General features: G+C 45.8%; 1 protein-coding gene across 3 annotated transcripts in view; it reads right to left on the reverse strand.

Annotated features, from left to right (window-relative positions):
* ARHGAP26 (Rho GTPase activating protein 26) overlaps nt 1-20,942 on the reverse strand; it is a gene marked incomplete at both ends in the record, with an annotated part of 484,977 nt that overhangs the window by 348,887 nt on the left and 115,148 nt on the right. For all 3 annotated transcript variants that reach the window (XM_079704014.1, XM_079704013.1, XM_079704012.1), the window contains 5 exons: nt 801-911; nt 7,969-8,070; nt 13,576-13,647; nt 17,983-18,044; nt 19,672-19,767. In XM_079704014.1, coding sequence (XP_079560140.1) covers nt 801-911; nt 7,969-8,070; nt 13,576-13,647; nt 17,983-18,044; nt 19,672-19,767 — 443 coding nt within the window. The remainder of the gene's footprint in view (nt 1-800; nt 912-7,968; nt 8,071-13,575; nt 13,648-17,982; nt 18,045-19,671; nt 19,768-20,942) is intronic.

Below are 20,942 nucleotides of genomic sequence, written 5' to 3' on the forward strand. Positions count from 1 at the left end.
TAGGTAGGTAATCTCATTTGTATAGAGACCTCAGGCTTGGGTCTAGATCAAAGGTTGCATTCAGGTGAAAAATTCAAGATCTGCAAGAGTTTTCAATTGAGGCCCACATGCTCATTTGGTGTTTCCATGGATTCTGAACACTAGTGCCACAGAGGGGTAGAGCAATACCACATCTGCACAAAACCACAACCACACTGGGGTGGCCTAAGCTACAGCCAGACGTGTCCCCACATTGCAACCCTTCTTGCCCACTGGAACATTCTGTCCAAGTCCAAATCCCATCACGATTCACTCACAACAATCCCCACGCTGCTTGGTTATAAAAAACTTAGAGTGAGAAATTGCTTTATATCGCATCTTTTAATACATGACTGGGATAAGGAGGGGCTTTGAACTTAGGAGGCAAAAAGAGAATGGTTTCCTTGGGTTACTGCTACATTTGCGTTATTTGAGGGAGAGAAGAAGCGGAGGAGGAAGGAGGAAAGTTAAGGTGTCATCACTATTGTTTGGCAAGATGGAAACTCCTCCCCTCCCCTACTTTGACTTGGAAACCAACCAGCACAATGCAAGGTAGCTAGAGGACGGAACCATTGCTGAATGCTCTACACCCATGTCTGTGGTTGTACTGGGAAGAACCCAGGGTAGCCAGTTGACCAAGCACTGTTACTAGCAGAAGGCACAGCATCAGGGCTGGTCCATCTCTTCATTAACAACTTAGAGCATTTCATCATCTAGGTAGTTGGAATGGCGGGGGGGGGCGAAAGTCTGGGTACACAATGAAACCTTGAGCATCTACTTACAGGCTCCACGAACTCAAACATCTTTCTCTCTTGGACTTCTTGCACCTTGAAGACATACTCCAGGGATACTTCATAGAAATGCTGCCGGACCAGGTCCACTTGGCTGTCTGCCTACAAACAAGATGGAATTTCAGAGAAAAATCAGGTCACTATCTGAGGAGAGGATTCAGCAAGCAGGCAAAAAAATCTCTGGAGATGGTTTTTAAAAACAAATCCAGTAGCATGAAGCAGAACTAAGAACAATGATCATGGTTACCCTAGCGCTAATTTTGTGCCAGGAACCATGCCCATAAAGCTGTACATCATTATTTTATTCAATCCTCATTATACTTTCAGTTATTTAACTCTCATTAAGTTCCTAAAAAGAAAATATCTTTAGGGGCTTCCCTGGTGGCACAGTAGTTGAGAGTCCTCCTGCAGGAGACGCGGGTTCGTGCCCCGGTCTGGGAAGATTCCACATGCCGCGGAGCGGCTGGGCCCGTGAGCCATGGCCGCTGAGCCTGCGCTTCCGGAGTCTGTGCTCCGCAATGGGAGAGGTCACGGCAGTGAGAGGGCCGCGTACCGCAAAAAAAAAAAACAAAAAAAAAACCTTAACTGGGGCTTCCCTGGTGGCGCAGTAGTTGAGAGTCCGCCTGCCGATGCAGGGGACACGGATTCGTGCCCCAGGAGGATCCCACATGCCACAGAGCGGCTGGGTCCGTGAGCCATGGCCGCTGAGCCTGCGCGTCTGGAGCCTGTGCTCCGCAATGGGAGATGCCACAACAGTGAGAGGCCCGCATACCGCAAAAAAAAAAAAAAAAAAAAAATCAAAAAAAAAAAAAAAGATATCCTTACCCCTAATTTACAGGAAGTAAATGAAATCTGCTAACATTAAGGAACCTGACATAGTTGGTACAAGGCAGAGCTGGGATTTCTGTCCTGGCTGATCTGCCTCCAACACCCCTGCACATTCCTAAACCATTAGACTCTACCACCTCTCCACACCCTAGGGCCGACCTAGGTTCCGTGGAAGACAGATTTTTAAAGAGAAAAAGAAAACATGCAGGGCCATCCTCCTCCCATCCTTCTAAATGAACAAAACAAGCCGACAGGGGGCAGGGGACCTCAGAAAAGAACATTTTCACACGTCGTACATACCTTCTTTGGACAAGGATGAACTATTAGTTTACCCCTAGAAGAGTAATTACATTGCTGCCTCGGAACCTCACCTCCTTCTCTGTGCAGGTGTGTGGGCTGTAAAGGCCCACACCTGGCTACAATTAAGCCGCTGATCTAGGATCCAGAACCCAGGGGAAAAAATGAGCATGTGTGGAGTAGCAAGATGCTATGCTAGGAAGTACCTCAACTATCACTATAAAGCTCTTACCCTTTCCACTATTTTCTTTAGAAATGAAGTATGTCATTCGATAACATACTTTACAAAGACAAAGCCCCCAAAGGAGTATTTCTTTCGGTGTTCCTTTGTCAAGATTCCTGCAGAACAAAACTGGGACAGACCTTTTTTTTTTTTTTTTTTTTTGTGGTACGCGGGCCTCTCACCGCTGTGGCCTCTCCCGTTGCGGAGCACAGGCTCCGGATGCGCAGGCCCAGCAGCCACGGCCCACGGGCCCAGCCGCTCCACGGCACGCAGGATCCTCCCGGACTGGGGCACGAACCCGCGCCCCCCGCATCGGCAGGCAGACTCCCAACCACTGCGCCACCAGGGAAGCCCTGGGACAGACCTTTTACTTCATTATACCAAATATGGTATTGTTAACCTGACATATTAAGGAGTTGGCAAATCATTCATTCATTCATGGAGTTTACAGCATAATGAGGAAAAGAGATAATTAAATAATCATGTAAATAAAAAGAAAATGACAAACTCTGGAAAAGCACAAGGTGCCATGAAACAATCCAAAAGACTCCATTCAAATCTCCTGCAAGCAACTTCCTCGCGGGGCAACGTCCATACTAATATGCAGAAGGCAGTCCCCTAAGTAACAGCTGCACAAAACCAAAATGAAGGGCTACGCCTGGGGGCATCACCTAAGCCTCCAAGCAGTAGAGCTGATGTCTGAGCACTGACAGAGCTTTATTTGGAGACCGGGTTTCAGAAAGTGCTTGCACCACGCCCCCTGCCAGGTGCAGCCAGTGGACCAGTGCCTGACACACCTTCCACCTGGGCTCCTGCCGGCTAAGGCCCGTAAGTCCCTGTAGTCCTTCATTTCTCATAGTGCAAATCCAACACACTTACACCTAGGGACGCATCTATTTCCCAGACCTCCCCCACACCCCTGATACATCCTCCCTGCTTGGGCTTGCCAAGTGAGACACAACAGAAATAAAAGTCATTCGGAAAAGCTGCAAGTTAGGCAGGGCTGGAGGAGCCAGGAGCAAAGTCCTCTGAGAAGAAGAGCAGAGCCCAGCATCAGTGAGAGAGCCAGAAGAGCAACAACCTGGGTGGGAGTTGCAGTTCTATCATTTTCTAGCCGGTGGGACCCGCTCCAGTCACTTATCCTCTCCGGGTCTCTTCCCCACACCTGAAGGCTGGAGATGCTATGATCTGCCCTTGCTCTGAGTAGAGCTGTTTCAAAGACAAAATGAGCTAAAAGATGTGGACATTTGAAAACCAGGAAGTGTTCTGTGCACACTGGGGGTTATCACCAGGGACATCTGAGCAGATGGGCTGTAATCCCTGCTCCTACCCTAAGCCAGCCACATCTTCTCTGGGCGGTTCCAACCCTCTCCTCACTGGCCTCCCTGCTTTCTTTCTCTGCTCCCACAATCCAGCCTCCACCCAGCAGCCAGAATACCTCTCCTAAAATCTCCATCAGCTGTTCTCACAACTCCTTCAACACCTCCCCCTGGCCTCTCCCATGGTCTGAAGACCCTGAGGAACCGGCCCAGCCCTCCTTCCCTCCGCCTCTCCCACTGAGCTCCAGCTGGGGCTCCTAGCTATCCTCCGACACTCCAAACTCTTTCTTGCCATGCAATCTTTGCACTTGCTGTTCCTTCTGCCTGAAAACCTCTTCCCCTAGATAAATATTCAATTTTTTAAACTTTAATGCACAGTAAGAAATACCTTTTACATTATGACCCAATAAACAAACACTTATAATTAGGTGCAACACACTTTCATATTTTTCACTCTATTCTAGCCTACTCTATGTCATGACCCAGTAACTCAGATCTTATGACACACTCACAATTTAAAGAACATTGTCCTAGCTTTTCACCCAGCTTGCTCTTTCTCTTCCTTCTGGTCTCAATTCAAATGTCACCTCTTTAGAGAAGCCTGCAATGACATTATTTTAGGTATGTTACCCCGGGGAGTCTCTATCCCATCTCCCAATTTATTTCCTTATCAATACATGAAATTCTTACTTATTTCTCTCTCTTTTCATGTATTGCCTATTAGAATATAAAGTCGATAACAGTAAAGGCCTTGCCTCACTTTTCCATTCCAGATCCCGGAACAGGGCCTGGCCCACAGCAAACATGCAACTGATGCTTGAGGAATAAATGAATTGATCTCTATGTGGCCCAGCACTGAGAAGAAAAGCATAACAGAATGCATTTCCAAAGGAAAAGGAAGATGAAATCCCAAGTGGAATGGTAGGTTGCTCCTGCCAATGCCCCTCTCATCTGGGCCATAGAATTCACCACATCCTAGCTCCTCTTGTGATGGAATCAGAAGCCGGATTCCAACCCCAGGGCAGGCAGTTCCCCTGCCCTGTTACTTAAGAAGCTGTCAATCTACCAGCTTGTCCAAGACACACCAACCATTCCGTGCTTCTTGGAAAAGAAAAATTCTCCTAGACTGTAGGTTCCGATCATTCATTTCACTCCCCACAACACACCCAACTCCTGAACGGACTTTCACAGAAGTGTCCAAGAAATAATTTGTCCAAGGAATGACTTATTATCTTTGAAGCCAGCTTCTGAGCCACTGAAGAAAACACTGACTTTTAAAAAGTCATCCACTAGATGGCAGTGTCACTCCACATCGCTGCCCAGTCATTTCAGCCGCCAGAGGTCCAGGATGGGCTAGAATTTACAAGTATTCATTCAGGCCTGCAATCAGGGAATAATTCTGGACCATCAAAGGAAGTAGCTTTCGTTAAATGTGTAGTAGGTGATTCATAATATTGTTAAAAGTTGATCTTTTAATAAATGTAAGGAAAATCATCACTAAATAGCTGAAAGACCTTGAGTAAATCACGTGACCTCTGCAAGGAACTCAGGTCCTGCATATGAAATTCTAAGAGGTTTAACCAGAGAAACACCAAGTTCCCTCCCTCTCTCCAATTCCCTTAGCTTGACACTGGCGTTGAATAACAATGGCTGGCAGGCAGCCCAGCAACATCCTTCCCCACAAGATGGCCAGAGAAGAGCTTACTGGGTTAAGGGAAACGGCTCCAGAGTCAGGAGCCAAGGTTCAAATCCTTGCTGACTAGCTATAGGCAGGCTATTTAAACATCTTTGAGCCTCAGTCTCCTCCTATGTAAAAGAGAGGGAATCCATCTGTACTTCATAGGGTGGTTAGGAGGATTTGAGCAGATTCCACATAAAGTGCTTAACATGGTGCCTGGTACATAAATATGCATTCAATAAACACTGGCAGCTATTATTGTTGTTGTTGTTAGTAAAAATATTATCATTATTATTGTTATTATTATGAGATTTTTTATTCAATTTAATTCAGCTTAGGTATAAAAAGCAATGCTTAAGAACAGACCAGGACTTGCAAGAAAGACCTGCAGCCCACTCCTTGCCTTCAAAGTATTTAGGAAGTGTGAATGGGTAAAAGACAAGGATTGTAACAAAAAAGCATAATGAAAAAGTTTCCACTAAGATAAATACTGACAGTGCTGCAGACAGAATGTTTGCCCACCTCACCCTTACATTCGTATGATGAAACCTAATCCCCAGTGTGACAGCAGCATTTGGGTGGGGCCCTTGGGAGGTGATTAGGTCATGAGGATAGAGTCCTTAAAAAAGAGGCCAAGGGGGCTCCCTCACCCTTTCTGCCATGTGAGGAGACAGCTAGAAGACAGCCATCTACGAACTGGGAAGCAGGCCTCACCAGATACCAAATATGCCAGTGCCTTGATCCTGGACTTCCCAATATCCAGAACTGTCAGAAACAAATTTCTGTTGTTTATAAGCCACCCAGTCTAGGGTATTCTCTTATAGCAGCCTGAACAGACTAAGGCAGCCAGTAAGAATGCCATCCAATTTGGGAGCAGGGGAGGGTGAGGAACAGGCCAGTTATGGGGATAATACTTTATATTTGTGTAGCAGCTGTAATTTACCTTCTCATACATGAAGTAGGCAGGACAGGTATTTTATGAGTATTTGACAAAGGAACTAGAGCGCAGAGAGACCAAGTACTTGTCCCAGGTCACACAGTCAACTACATAGCAGAGCAAGCCTTGAAAAGAAGGTATCTCTGCCAGTCTAGTGTTCTGGTCCCCATATTGCTATCTCAGGGGGAGATGCTATTGGCACAACCCTAAAAGAAAATGTGGGACTCATTCCAGATCAACTCACCAGGAGCCAGGCATGGAGAAAGCAGACCGGGAGGAGAAGCAGCCTCACTCTGGGGAAGCCATGCAGGTAGGATAACTACTGCGGGCCTCCCAGTACCAGTAGGTGCTAGAACAATCACATATTCTCTCAGCTGTGAATGCTTGCACTCATGGTGCATGGTCACCTAACTGCTTAGGAACTACAGAGTTAGCCAGATCTGGTGATTGTGAGCTCCAGCCAAAATGCCTTTCCCTATCGTTTCCAAACCCTAAACGCCAAATGATGTTAGAAGAATGATAACCGATCAGGACAGATCCTAAATAGAATTACGTATTTATCACGGACAATTCACATATCCTTGGGTATCTCGTAGTGCCCATAGACCCATGTAGAGTTGGGAATAGCCTTTTATGTATCATCCAATGAAAATCAGCATTTCCTTAACCTTCTCAATCACATTTGACAAGATTTACCCGAGCAGCTTTGCTACTTCAAGAATCTCTTCCTCCGCGTTGGCTTCTTTCTCCCTAACTCAAGCAAAAGATCTTCAAGGAAAGGTCAGCAGTTTCTTACTTCCTACAGCTCACCCCAAATACAATTGCTGCTGGTTGGTTGGCCAAGAACTGATCTGCAAAGCCCACTACAAACACTTCCTGTTGCTAAGTCTGTATCCATCACTCAAACAACTGATTCAAACACTCATTTCAAAGAAAGAGTTCTGAGCACAACACTTCCTAACTGAGGGTGTGTAACAAATCCTAGACTCCACCATCTCCTGAGTAATCCTCATCTTTCAACCTTTGACCCTACCATCTTCATATGAACAGAAGTACTGGCAAGGAATTTGCTCAAAAAGAAAGGAAACTGAAGAATGAGTGCTAGCTTGGAAGCCATAGCCTCGCTTTAGCACACACCTGAGACAGTTCAAGCAAATTGTTAAGAGCTAAATAAGATGATATTCATGTAGCCAAGTTTGGAGTTCCACTAGCAAACTGTCCTGTCTCCCCAAAACATAAACCCCCTCGCCACGCAAATCTCCATGAACTAAATAAAAATGGTCACAGCTCCAAGACCACAAATCTGACTTTTCTTTCAAAGAGAACTACTCTTAAAAAAGACCCCATGCAAATCCAAAAAAAACAGGGGCAGACCAGAGAATTTACTTTTTTGAAACAAAGATACCTAAGCACAAAATACATGAGACAATAAAATACTGCTTAAAAAAAAAAAAAAAAAAGACTAATGTCAAGTACTGGTTGGAATAATTTTTTTTTCATTTCACATTAAGGAAGGATGACCAAAGTGTTTCAGATGCTAACATTTCAAATCAGTGATTTAAGGAGGAGGTCAAAAGGCAGGGTAAGAGAGTACAGAATCAAGGTCAAGGGTGAGAGAAACAGGAAAACAGATCTCAGTTTGAAAGGAAGAAGCACAGTCTAGTGATTAGGGTGATCTTGACCAGCTGCATGTTTCTTGCTGTGGACAGGCGGGACAGCCGTACAGCGTGGCTGCATCAGGAAGGGACAAAGGCATGTGGGCAGCAAGCGTGGAATGCGGGATCAGAATGAAGCTCCAGCAGAGAGTAACCAGAACATATCCACAGCACCATGGAAAGATTTTAACACTTTATTCAGACACTAGTAAAGTTTCTTACCTCCTGAAGCTGAGATTCTTTCTTTTTGGAAGACAAATTCAAGTGTTTTTCTAAGATGCCACAATACTTCTCTGTCTCCTTGTCATACTTCTTTTTGGCTTCCTGGCAAAAAAAAAAAAAAAAAAGAGGAAAGGAGAAAAAGAGTAAAATGTTGCAGGAAGGAAAGCAACCTGGGTCAAACTCTTCCTTGCTCATCTTCATGGCTTCATCATTCCCTCAGACCCAGAACAGTGGCAGACCACCCAGCTCCTACTCTTCCAATAATGCCATGAAAGCAAGCAACCACCCATCAACAAACAGCCCAACCGTTTTGAGGGTCTATCACAGACCCTCACTACTATGCCAGAAATGAGGTAAATACCAGTATTTCAGAGTGGCAGAGCCAGGATTCCACCTTCTAGAAATTTCAGTTGTAAAACAGAAATCTCTAGTTTCTAACTCACAAGGACGTTCAAAGCCAAAGGAAGAAGGGAAGTTACCTGTGAAGCTAATCCCCAAACAGGAAGATCTACTTACACCTTAAATGGGACAAGTCTAGACTAAGAGTAGATCCAGCTTTAACTGTGTTCACGAAGTATGTCTTAATTTGTAGACCTAAATATTCCTTGATGCAATAATATCACATATGGGTCTTTAAGCTGAGGAATAATTCAAAACAAAGAAGACATTATCTTCCCAAATATGTTCACTGTGGCACCATTTATAATAGCAAAAAGAAAAAAAAAAAGCAATAGCAACACTGCTGCCCAGGAATAGAATTTGAGATAATTAAAGTATGGGGCATCCAATAAACATAACTAGGAAGGCTAGCATGATACAAACACGGTGCATCCTACAGAGAATGTGTCTACCTGCAGACAAACATTAGATGGGAAGATACTTCAGTGAAAATACTTGAGTTAAGAAAATGGGATAATGGGTGATTTTTTTTTCCCTCCATTTGGGAAATGTTTATTATCCTATATTACTGCTTTCAAAGTAATATATATATCGTGTTACACAGAATAATCCCTGCTCCCCCAAAGTCACTGAAGTTCTATTTCTATTCCCTAATTTACAGATAAGAAAACTTAGATGCAGGATGTTAACTTCTGTAAAAAGTCACAGAGAGTGACAGAGCTGGAGTCAGAGCCCAGGACAAGCTGCCTCCAAGTCCACATTCTCAGCCACACCTGGAAACACTGTCATAGGCGGTCTCTCTTCCCTCCACATTTCAGTGGGGATGGCGGGCAAGGGGCCTGAAAGAAGGTCTACCATGGCCTGGTAAACAGGATCAAATGTACTAACTGGGTGCATCATTCTGGCTTTTGACTCACGTGGAGCCCACAGCAGATATTTTTCTGCAACTCCAAGGCTTACAAGAGGAGAAAAAAATTTGCGGCCAGATAAGGAAGCTCAGATACACCTCTTCATTTAATGACGATAATAACAAGCAAGCACTCTGTGTTAGGATCCTTCAGGCACTGGAAATATAATACAAGACAAGGCAGAAACGGCCCCACCCTCGTGGTGGGACTGTTCCAGCAGAAGGAGAAACACAATTAACCAGTAAACAAACAGCCTGATTCCAGACCGCTGCAGGTGCCACAAAGGAAACAAACAGGGTTCAGTCGCAGAGATTCTTGCAGAGAAGTGCTCCAGAGAGGCCTCACTGCAGAGGGGAGGTATGATCCAAGACCTGCTCACCTCGTGAGGGGCAGAGTGGAGCCTTCCAGACTGGTAAGTGCAGATGCTCTGGGAAGAACACACTGGGCCTAAGCATGGAGGCATTACCAAGAAGCCGTCACCGGAAGCTCTGAACAGCACCATTTATCTGGTCAACGGCAAGACTCTAAGCCTCACAGAGTGGGCAGAATCATCATATACCCATTTGAGCTGGTATGTATCCATTTCTACAAATCTGAATTTTGCTTGAAAGTTTTACATACACAAACCAACATGCAGTAGCATGTGAAGACAAAGCTGGAGGAGATATTACTCCTACAAACAAGGAGAGGTACAGGCAAGACACTTGACTCAAGCAACGCTTTTCCTTCATGGAAGTCAGCGACTTTGAGCTGGGGTTCCAACTCTGACTGATGCTCGCACAGGCACTCCACCAGCCTCGTCGACAACCCCCAAAAGAGAACCCTGCGCCAGCACAGTCCAGAGGGCCAGAGGTGAGAAAGGGCTCAGCAACATGAGTCACTGGCATTCTGTGACTTTCTGGCAACTCGACCTTTGGGGGAATAACTCCTCTAGGATTGAGATCATGTTCTTAAGACAGGAGGGTGGTAAGACTCAGTCACTCAGGTACGGAGATGGTGTTCCCCTTCCAGGGAGTCCACGGTGGATGGTGAAATGGATCCAGCACAGAGTTAGGATCCTGGAAATTATTCCCAACTCCATACAAACCACTGCCCCTCTGGGACTCAGTTCCCTCATCTATAAACTGAGGATGACTAGATGAAATAATGGTCCAAGTCTCCCCTTTCAGCTCAGAGACTGTCTAACAAAAAAAGCATAAGGGGCTTCCCTGGGGTGGCGCAGTGGTTGAGAGTCCGCCTGCCGATGCAGGGGACATGGGTTCGTGCCCCGGTCCGGGAGGATCCCACATGCCACGGAGCGGCTAGGCCCGTGAGCCATGGCCACTGAGCCTGCGCGTCTGGAGCCTGTGCTCCGCAACGGGAGAGGCCACAGCAGTGAGAGGCCCGCATACCGCAAAAAAAAAAAAAAAGCATAGGAACACTCATCCCATCGCAGGACTGTCAGGACTAAATGAGATAAACCATATCCAGTGCTTGGTAGAGTGCCTGGCACATGGAAAGTGCTCGATAGAATTCAGTGCTGATGATGCTAGTGGCAGTCATGCTGGTGGCGGCAATGATGTAGTCCATCATCTAACCCCACCTCCTCATGAGGACACCACTTGCTTTCCAAGTTCCATGTCCATGAAGGCAACCCGTCACAGCACCCACCACAACTTGCAGTCACACGCTTATTCATATCATTCTGTCCAGTGCCTTTCTCCCTGCACACCATGAGCATGGTGACCACATCTGCATTTACCTGCATCGAACAGCAGTGTGGAGCATGGTGCCGGGCACACAGCAGGCTCTCCCCTGTTTTTTGTGAATGAACTGTGTGTATCGAATAGAATAGTTAATAGATTTTATGACAGTGTTCTGAGCGGCACTTTATAGGAGTTCACTCATTTCTTCCTCATAATAACTCTGTAAGGTAAGCACTCTCAGTATCCCCATTTCTCAGCTCAGGAAACGTGTGGAGAAGGTCAGTAACCTCTCCATGTTTACATGCAAGCGGCACAAGTGGGATTTGGACTCAAGCAGTCCCACTTTTAGCCACTCTCTCTGATGTCTATTCTACTTTCACTGGAGAGCCCAGCTTCAGCTGCAGGAAAAATAAACTCCCCCAAACTCAGAAATCTAAAAGCAGGGCCACAGCTAAGCCAAGCCCCAGGGTCCGCCCTACCCCAGAGCAGCCACGTTAGCACAAGAATGCTCCTCACATGCAGCCTTCACCCCCAGAACTCTAACTTCTGCTTCCTGCAAGTAGCAACAGGTTGTTATAGCAACCGAAGCACACCAGACCTGGGAGGAGGAGGAAGGGTAATTTTAGCATCACACGGGCAGACTTCAGAAGTAAGGTCTTTGAGGTATTCCTGAGTCTGCTCCCTAGATGGCCTAGTAGAGGGGTTGTTTCTCTGTGTTCTCTTAAGCACACGTAATACTGTGATATACATGTACGAGGATGGGGGGTGGGGAAGAGGAACAGGTAGACTGAAAAAAAAAAAAAAAATAACGAAGGGGGAGGGATGAGAAATCATCCCCAACGTCATCACCTCATTCTTCAACAGGAATGAGAGAAGACAATGTGTGTGAGGGGAAACATGTTTTGGTGAGTGACTATTTCATATAAATTTTTTAATTCTCGTGTTTCTCACCATCTACAGCCCCCAGCAAAGTACCTGCTCCTGTCACTCGGATCACTGATACTAACCCCAAAGGAACCCACTGAGCCTTCTGCTCTTCCTCCGTGGTAACTATGGTAACCCCCACGCCGCCCAAGGAAGAGGCTGGAGTGAGAGGCGTCAGGAGACGCCTACTGGAGAAGTGACTTCTGGAAAGATAACTCAGTGAATGGGTCTGCTCTGCCTCTGCCTCCAAGCTCTTCGGAACCTCCAGAGCCACTGTGTGTTTGCGGGAGGGGAAAGCACAGGCCCCAAGGCCACGAAAGAGACGGTGCTCCTTGGGTCTGAGGACTCAGGGAGGGGCACTCGGCATTTTCCCATCCATCCCTGGGCTTGTTTCCAAGTCTCAGACAAAATCTTAGTGGAATAAGACTTCCTTTAAATTATACATCCCTTAACCTCTGATAGAAGACCAATGAGCTCCAATATCTTCATAAATGAAAACTGTAAAATTGGTAGGGAAGTGCTGTAACAGTGGAAGAAGAATCTTGGCCATGGTCCCTCCTTCAAACTAGGGCCATTCCTCCCTCTGAATAACCCTGACTGAACCGAACATCTCTGTCACATCCTAATCATATTCATTTTTAGAAAGCACATGCACTTAGTTGGGGGCTGAGGGGAGAGCCCACTTTGTTACACTTCAGCTATGTTTTTCCCACTTACAGGATGGTATCTCTCAAGGCCATTTCACAACTGAGTAAAATCCACACCTTCTCCACAAGTAAGAGGGTGATGTTGCCCAAAACCCCCTGCAGGTGGCACAAGGGACTGCGGCCAAATGACTCACAGCTCCAGAAAAAAAAAAAAAAAAAAAAAAAAACTGGAAGAAAATCTTGAAAATCTTTTTGCTTTCATTGATTCCAATGAAAACATCTTGCCTGCAGGTGGTCTCTAACACTCTACTGAAGGTCAATCTCGCTAGGGTTGCCTAGTGATTTATCACAGGGCAGGGGACCCCAGAGAATCCACCTTTAAAAAAAGAATAAAATTCCCTTCTCAATCTTTCAGTAACAGGTTAGAGTCAGCCAACTTTCAGCTATAGTCCCTCCAGGTCAGCTATAACAAATGGTGACCTCTGGGTTGAAGCAGTCCCGCTTTTTGATTTGCACAATGTGTAATATATATTTTTAAGTTATTTGCCAACATTTTTTGAAAGCCAGGAAATTTCATATAAAACCCTTTAAGTTTTCAGTTTCTCTTGAAAAAAATGTAAAGGTCTAATGACAGAGGGCTCCTTTTCATACACAGCTAAAGTGGGCTAAGAAGAGGGTCCCCATGCCCACAGGGGCCTATCTGCAACCCCTGTCCTAGGCTCCAGTCCTGGACCTCCACAAACAATACAATTCCATGGTGTCCAAACACACAGGTATCTACTCACACAAAGGAGGTGTGGTTTCTTCCTTTGGATGATTTATGAACTAGCACAACACGATTAGATGTCAAAACACTAGAATGACAGCTCTGGGGTTGACCTCTCAGTCTTACTTCAGACACTTGTGAAGAACAGATGAGCTGGGCTTTAAGCTTATTCGCCCAGGATTCCCTGAAAATGGTGGGCTTAGATCTTCTGAAGAAGGTGGTGTGTTTTCCAGACCTCCTGCCCTAAAATCCAAGAACAAGGCTTGCGAAATTCTCACCTTGGCAGCCCCAATCTGCTCCTTCCGAAATTTCTCCAAGGGAGTGATGAGCACTTCACTGGCATTCTCAATCTGGAGAGGAAAAGCAGAGGGGTCGGGGAGGGGGACAGAGAAGCAGGGTCAGTAAAGAACCACAGCAGTCCTGGCACAAAAGGCCTCCCCATGCTTCAGTATAAGATCTCAGTAAGCACAATGGTGCACGTGTCACCTCTTCCTTACACCTGACCCAACAGCATGCCAAATCAAAATCTAGTCATCAGTTCAAAACACATTCTTCCTGTACATGAGTAAGATAGATTATTTAAAAATAAAAATGAGGACCTCTAAAAACGTAAGCAACCACACTGACGGCAGAGTGGAACTGGTGGCAGAGTAGGGTCTAAATTTCAAGCTTCAGGTGACATCTTCTTGTAAATGCTCATTCAGCCAAGTTATATTTAAGTAGATATATTTAAAGTAGGTCAACACTGAGTCTAGGTTAACCCTCCCCCCAAAAAAACCTCCACTTTTGGTGGCATGAAAACCACCCAAGCCTGATTCTTTGTAGCCCTACCAGTTCTGGAGGGGGATCAGGACGCTTGTGCCTCCTGGCCACTGGCTGCTTTTCAACTTCATCTCACTGCGCTCACCCCCTCAGGTCCTGCCCTCAACTAAACGGTCACCCGAACGCACCTCAAATGGGCCAAACCTGCCCCACTTCTGAGCCTTTGCATTTGGCTGTTCCCTCAGATGCTTTGTCCCCAAATAGTTGTGTGCACAACTCATTACTTATTGTAATTCAGGTTTCAGCTTAAAGGTCACCTCTTTAGAGAGGCCTTCTCTGACCACCAATGCAATCCAGAGAAACTTCCCACTACCCCACCAAGTGTTTTCTTCAGAAGATGTAAGCCAGCTGAAGTTTTCTGGTTCAGCATTACAAGACATGCACATGCGTGCACACACAGGCACACACACACACGCCACTCTCTTGTAAATGTTCACTTGTCCGCCACCATCCCCAAAACACAGAAGAGTGCTGAAACAAAGGAGCACTCAAACATTTTTCAATGACTAAATGAAAGAATGATTTCTTGATTGGCTGCCAACTGTGTGACCACAGGCAAAACATTTAACCTCTCTGGGCTCTAATTTCCTCATCTGCAAAATGAGTGGGGTGGATTGTTCCAGCTCTAAGATTCTATGGTCTTTTCTAAGACAGCACAATATTTTACAATCTTTCCTTTTAAGTCATTCATTGCTCACTCGTCACTCAACTAATTATTTCAGGAATCTCATCGCAACAAAGCATTATTTTTCTAAATCACATGCCTGTCCATTGCAATGAAACCAACAGAGTAAATGCCAGAAGCCATAGATGGAAACAGCAAAGAACTAACTAGACAATGTGAGGGGTAGAAGGTGGCAGGTCTCCAAATTTATTGCCACTTGCCTTTTCTTCCATTTTGAGAGCACTTATTTTAAAAGAGAGCATTGTAACTCTAGAGTGTTGCAATGCTATTTAACTTGTTTGATTTTTATTGTCATTTGATGTTGCTTTATTGGCTCACTTATTTCAGTCTTTCCCACAAATCAAGTGTAAGTCTCTGAAACTCACAATGGAGCTCTGAGCCACTTTGAGGCCACTTTGAGGTTGAGGCCCATTGGTTCTCAACATTAGCCGAAGGTTAGGCTCACCTGGGGAGCTTTTAAAATTCCCGATGTCCAGGCCACACTCCAGACCAATAAATCAGAATCTCTGTACTTCGATCCAGGCATCAGTGTTTTTTAAACTCCCCAAGTTGTTCCAGTGGACACCCATGGGTGAGGATCCAGCCCTAACTAGATGCTAAATATACAAAAGCCCTAACTTCCCACCTGGGAATCAGGACACCCAAGTCCTTGTCCCAGTCCTGCTACAGCACGCTATCAGCCTTCAGGAGACCTCACTTTTCTTAGCTGTCAAATGAGGGACTGCACACGGTGAGGAATAAGGTCTGTCTGGGTCTAAGATTCTATGACTATGTAATTTCCACTCAGTTCCAAGCACTGTGCTGATATTCAAGGCACAGCAGTCCATTCTCTGCCCTTCAAGAACTCATATTTCCTATGGGACACAAACACGTGCAGTGACTATCAGGACACAGTGTGGTACATGCAGAATCAGAGGCATGAACTAGACATTCAGAAAACACAAAGGATGGCCAAATATTCCATTTGGGGAGTCAGGGAAGGCTTCCCAAAGAAGGTACAGCTTTGCTAGGCTAAGCTGAATTGATGATGAAGCTGTCACAGGGTGAGGAGGTAAGGAAGGGGCTTGCGATGGCCAGATACTCAGACGCAGACAGCAGAAACTAGATTCACTGACATTAATAATAAAATTGCAGAGGCAAGCTGGAAAGTATAATCCAGTCATTGTTCCCTTACCCCAGACCTTAGCAACGTGCAGGGTATTCATCGTGATTTGCTCACCATACTCTCCACCCCCAAATAATAACTCTGCCAAGAATCAGACTCAAAAGAATCACTTCCCTTTCTAAGGCACTAGCACGTGCACAAACACACAAGCCTTCCTCTGCCTCCACCCACTACCATCCCTGCTGCTGCTGCTGCCGCCGCCGCCCTCCTAATTCTGGTTCAAGCACTCAGCAGTGAGCAATCAAGGCAAATAGTGTCTCTCTCTGCAGAGCATAAAGTGAGAGGCTTCTGCTCTCGTTAGAGTTTTAAAGAAATGCCAGCTTCTTTGGTATCACACGCACTTGGGTTTGAATCCAGGCTGTGGTACTTATTAAACTGTGTGATCTTGGGCATGTTACTTAACAGCTGTAAACCTTGGTATCTTCATCTGGACAACGGTGATGATAAAGGTCCCACTTCACAGAGTCATCATGAGGGTTAAAGTAGAAAATGCATGGCTACATGTCTTGGTAGAGGCTGTGAACTGAACTGCATCCCCTCCAAAATTCAAATATTGAAGCCCTAACCCCTGTTAAATTAAAGAAGGAGGCCATTAGATTGAGGTGACTCTAATGGCTTAGCAGCCTACATAAGCAAACCAAAACCTCAAGGTTAAGAAACTGAAATCTAAGAAACTGAAACCAATCACAAACAACTAGACTTTCCCAAATAAGGCAACCGCTTAAGCTAGAGCCAATCAAATAATTTCCTTGCTTTGTTTCCACATCTGCTATATAAAAGTCTTTGCCCTACCTCCTGTTGATGGAGTGCTCCTAACCACTTCCGGGTTGGTTCTGCCCAAGTTGAATCAATTTTTGTTTAAATACACTTAAAAATTAAACATGCCTCAGTTTATCTTTTAACACCCTCAATGTGATAGTATTGATATTTGGAGATGGAGCCTTTGGAGATAATTATAGGTCATGAGGAGAGAATCCTCATGATGGGATTAGTGACCTTGTAAGAGACAGGACAGTTTCCTCAACACTTTCTCTGCCCTGGGAGAAAACAGCAAAGAGGTGGCTGTCTGCAAGCCAGGAAGAGGGCCCTCACCAGGAACCAAATCAGCCAGCAACTTGATTTTGGACTACTCAGTCTCCACAACTGTGAAAAATAAATGTTTGTTGTTTAAGCCACCCAGTCTATGGAATTTTGTTACGGCAACCCGAGCAGACTAACACAGTAGACTTAGTCCTGAAACCACTGGCTGTTAGTATGGGAAGAGAAAAAAAATCCTCATTGATGACTCTTCCCTGGGCCTCTGGAGCACTGCTGCCTAGAGACAAGCCCACCTGGCGACACATCAGCATGCAGCTTCATTCCTGATGTCTTAGGAATAAGAGGGAAGCCGAAAAGAGCTTCCTGTGGAGCCAAAATCCCTCATCTGTGAATGCTGGACCACATCAGAATAAAGCCTTGTACAGAAGATCTCTCTTAAGAACCTGGAGATCAGTGTTTGGTTCTTGAATTTGCACACTGCCTCTCTTTGAAGAACTTCTTATGGTTCCCATCATTTACTAAGTACCCCTTGATTGGATGCCTACCAACATGGCAGGCACTGTGTTAGGTACCCTGGAACTGAAAGTGAAGGAGAGCTCTTGGATGGGTTTAATAAGGTGAGAAGGAGGGGAGCAGGGTAGGGCACCTTCATTCCCATTCTGCCAGTAAGGAATCTCAAGCTCCCAAAAGTTAAATAATTCAAAAGATCCACCTTAAGTCATATACTTTATATATACACCTTATAGTGAATCTTTAGTAGGACAACAATGTGGTTCTAAGTTATCCAGGGTAATCCTTTAAATATTTACAAAAGGTTTCAAACCCAGCAAGGATGAGAAGATGAGGCTTGCTCATGAGCCCAGAGCACTCAAGTGGCAGAGCCTGGACTCAAACCCTGTTCTTCTGACAACAAATCCTGTGTTCCCTCGATGTGACCGCACTGTCCAGGACCAAGGGCAGCCCAGCCATACTCACCATCCGTATCCGTTCATCTTCAAGATTCCTGAGGACAGTGGCAAACTCCTGCAAAGACCTTGCTGAAAAAGAGAAAGGGGCCATGAGGTGGAAGTAGAGTGACAGGCCTTTGGGAACCCTTCCAGATACAGCTATTGTGTTATGGACTGAAATCCCTTGGCATACGCAGAGACCTAAAGACAACTCTTCCCAAGGCTCCCCTTGTCTTTTCATCAGTAACCATTAAGGATGACCCAGAAATGCAGGATAATCCACTGGGCACTCTAGCTAGGGAAGGGTTTCCTTCAAGGAAAAGACCTGCCTGTTCCTGAGAGAACCCAGGACTGATGGGATGCTGGCCAGCTCCCAGGCTCCAGGCTGGACCGGGCAGAGTTCCTCTTTGGAGTTCAAGGATTTCCTGCCCAGGATTTGACCTCCTCAACCTTTGTTGTGGGGTTGCGTCAGAACCCAACCTTTTCTTTGCACCAGAGCTAAACAAACAACACTGCTGGCATTGGAAGCCACATCTCTGGCTTTTCCTTGGGTTCCTCCTCTCTGAGTCCTCAAGCCCCTTATTATTGCAACACAGCTGGCAGCACAGCAGTCAGATGTGGACAGTCTCTTTCGCAGGGATTATTCCAAAGGCAATAAGCACTGCATACAATAGCCCTAAGGATATTCCAGACATTCATGTAATGCTGGGGAAAACATCTGTATATTCAGGAGTTACAACAAAGATACATTTTCACTGCTCTCAGCTGTCTCCCAATTCCCTCTGCTCATCCCCAGATCCTGATTTTCTGCATGCTAACAGGGAATCCATAAGCATTTGGTGACTTAATTCAATGTAACTTGCTCAACTCTTGCTCACTTAATGGAGTCCACCAAGATGCCCAATGGAAGAATAAGGTGCAATGACTAGGCCCTGACAAAGACAGGTGTCTTGACATTGCAAATCCTCTGTGCTCAGTGTTGCCCTCAGAAGATGGACAGGGGATGGTGAAGAGCGACACGGCGCAGCAAGCTAACAAATGGTAACCTCCGCTCTCAGCCTCTTGTTAAGGAAAATTGCATGGGAGAGGTGGGGCCATGACCCAGATACGGAGCTCCTCTCCCCATCCGAAGGCAGCGACAGCTACATAGCTCTAGCCAACTGTTGCCAGGACAGAATGAGGGGCCGGCTGCTCAGGCTCCCCAATTTTCAAAGAAGCTAGAAAACTGGAACTTTACATAAATTCAACTTACATGGTAATTCAATTTTAAAAAATGAGTGCCCAAGAAAACATGGCTGCATTAGGACCTCAGCCCATGAGCCATCACCTGCAACCTCTGATCTAACTCTTCTCCCATCTACCCATGTTCTGCTTTTGCTCTAATTCTAAAGTACTGTGGTTGGGGGAAGAACGTTGCAGAGCCAGCCAGAAGCAGAACGCTAACAGAGGGCGGAGATAGGAGCCCCACAGCGAACCTTCCCGCTTTCTCCTGCAGGCCGCAGGGTGAGAGCCACTGCAATCCCAGGGCTCTGAGGAGAAGCCCTGGAGAGCCCCGGGCCCTAACCTTCACTCAACCCTGCCCGCTCCACTCTTAATACTGACTTCTTAATTTACAACACTTACATACTCCCTATTCCAGGGGAAAGACTCAGGGAGGACATTGAAAGCTGTGGCACACAGTGAACTTTTTAAACTCTTGCATGTGGTTATGACTTACCTATGCACATTTCATCATCTGTTTCTGCATCTCCTATGCACTGAAACTTAAATTCATTTAAGGAATCTGCAAATTTCCGCTTCGCTGAAGACAAATCTAGCAAAAAAAAAAAAAGAGAGAGAGTAAAAAATATGAATTACTGAAATAAACCTGTTTTCATGTTTCCTGCACCTTTTAGTCCTTTTACTAATACAGCAGCTAGCAGATCTGTTCCTGAGTCCATCTCAGAGCACAAAAGAATGTAAATTCAAAAGAGTGAATACTTGTTTATAACATGAAATAATTCAGAAGTTAATATTTTTGCTACATTTGCTTTCACAAGTCTGGTCCTCACTCTCTAATTCCTCAGGCTACGCATCGAGTCCTGCCACCTCCACCTGACGCCAGTGGGGGTCACTGAAGCTGTCCTCACATGAGACTCAACAATACCCCCCACCCCAGTGCAACGCACAAGGGAGCTGGCACAAAGGGCTTGGAACTTCACAGGCGCACCCGGACCTCCCCTTCCGACTCAAGGATGCGGGAGGCCCGAGTTCTCAGAACCCTCTGGGCTCCACTCAAAGCAGAGCAGCCGCCAACCTGACGAATCTCCACCTGAACCAGTTTCCTGGGTCACCTGGGTCACCTCGTTCCACCGCTGCCCCGAGAACAAAGCCCTGGCAATGTTCTGAGTTGGGGTAAAAACACACCCCACACATGGTATCTACAAAGAAACCTCTTGGAGGCCCTTGTCAAATTTAAAAAATAAGCTTTCATTTAAGACAGTAATAAAAGCCAATGATCCTTCCTGAACCCTCAGCTTCTGTTAAGGGTATAAACCACCGAGGCACCTTTAAGTGGCCTGACAGACAAGGCTGCTCGGCACAAACATGCTTAACTTAATTCCACGTGCAGCCTTCCTGCAGATTAGGCTAATCATTCAAATTACCCTCGGACATGTTTCCCTCATTGAAGGGGAAATGGCATTATGTTCAAATTCCCAGAGGAGAGAAATATGAGGCATAACTGGCAACGAGGTCTGGCTTTAATAAGGTACTGGGGGGAGTGGAGGGCGGGGATTCTGGCTTCACAGATCAACAGAGCCTCTTGGAATATAAGCATCCATGAGCCTCAGCCCTTCTCTTTAGCTCTTAGATTTGTCCCTCGAGGTTAGGGGTCACGTTTTTTCCATCTACTCGTTTGTTTGTTTCCTCTCCAGGTACCTGGCACTGCACCCTGGCTCAGTACATGATGAATAACGCGCGTGTATGGAGGAGGGGGCTGGGGGACTG

This window comes from Hyperoodon ampullatus (assembly GCF_949752795.1).
Source record: "Hyperoodon ampullatus genome assembly, chromosome: 4".
Classification (NCBI taxonomy): domain Eukaryota; kingdom Metazoa; phylum Chordata; class Mammalia; order Artiodactyla; family Ziphiidae; genus Hyperoodon; species Hyperoodon ampullatus.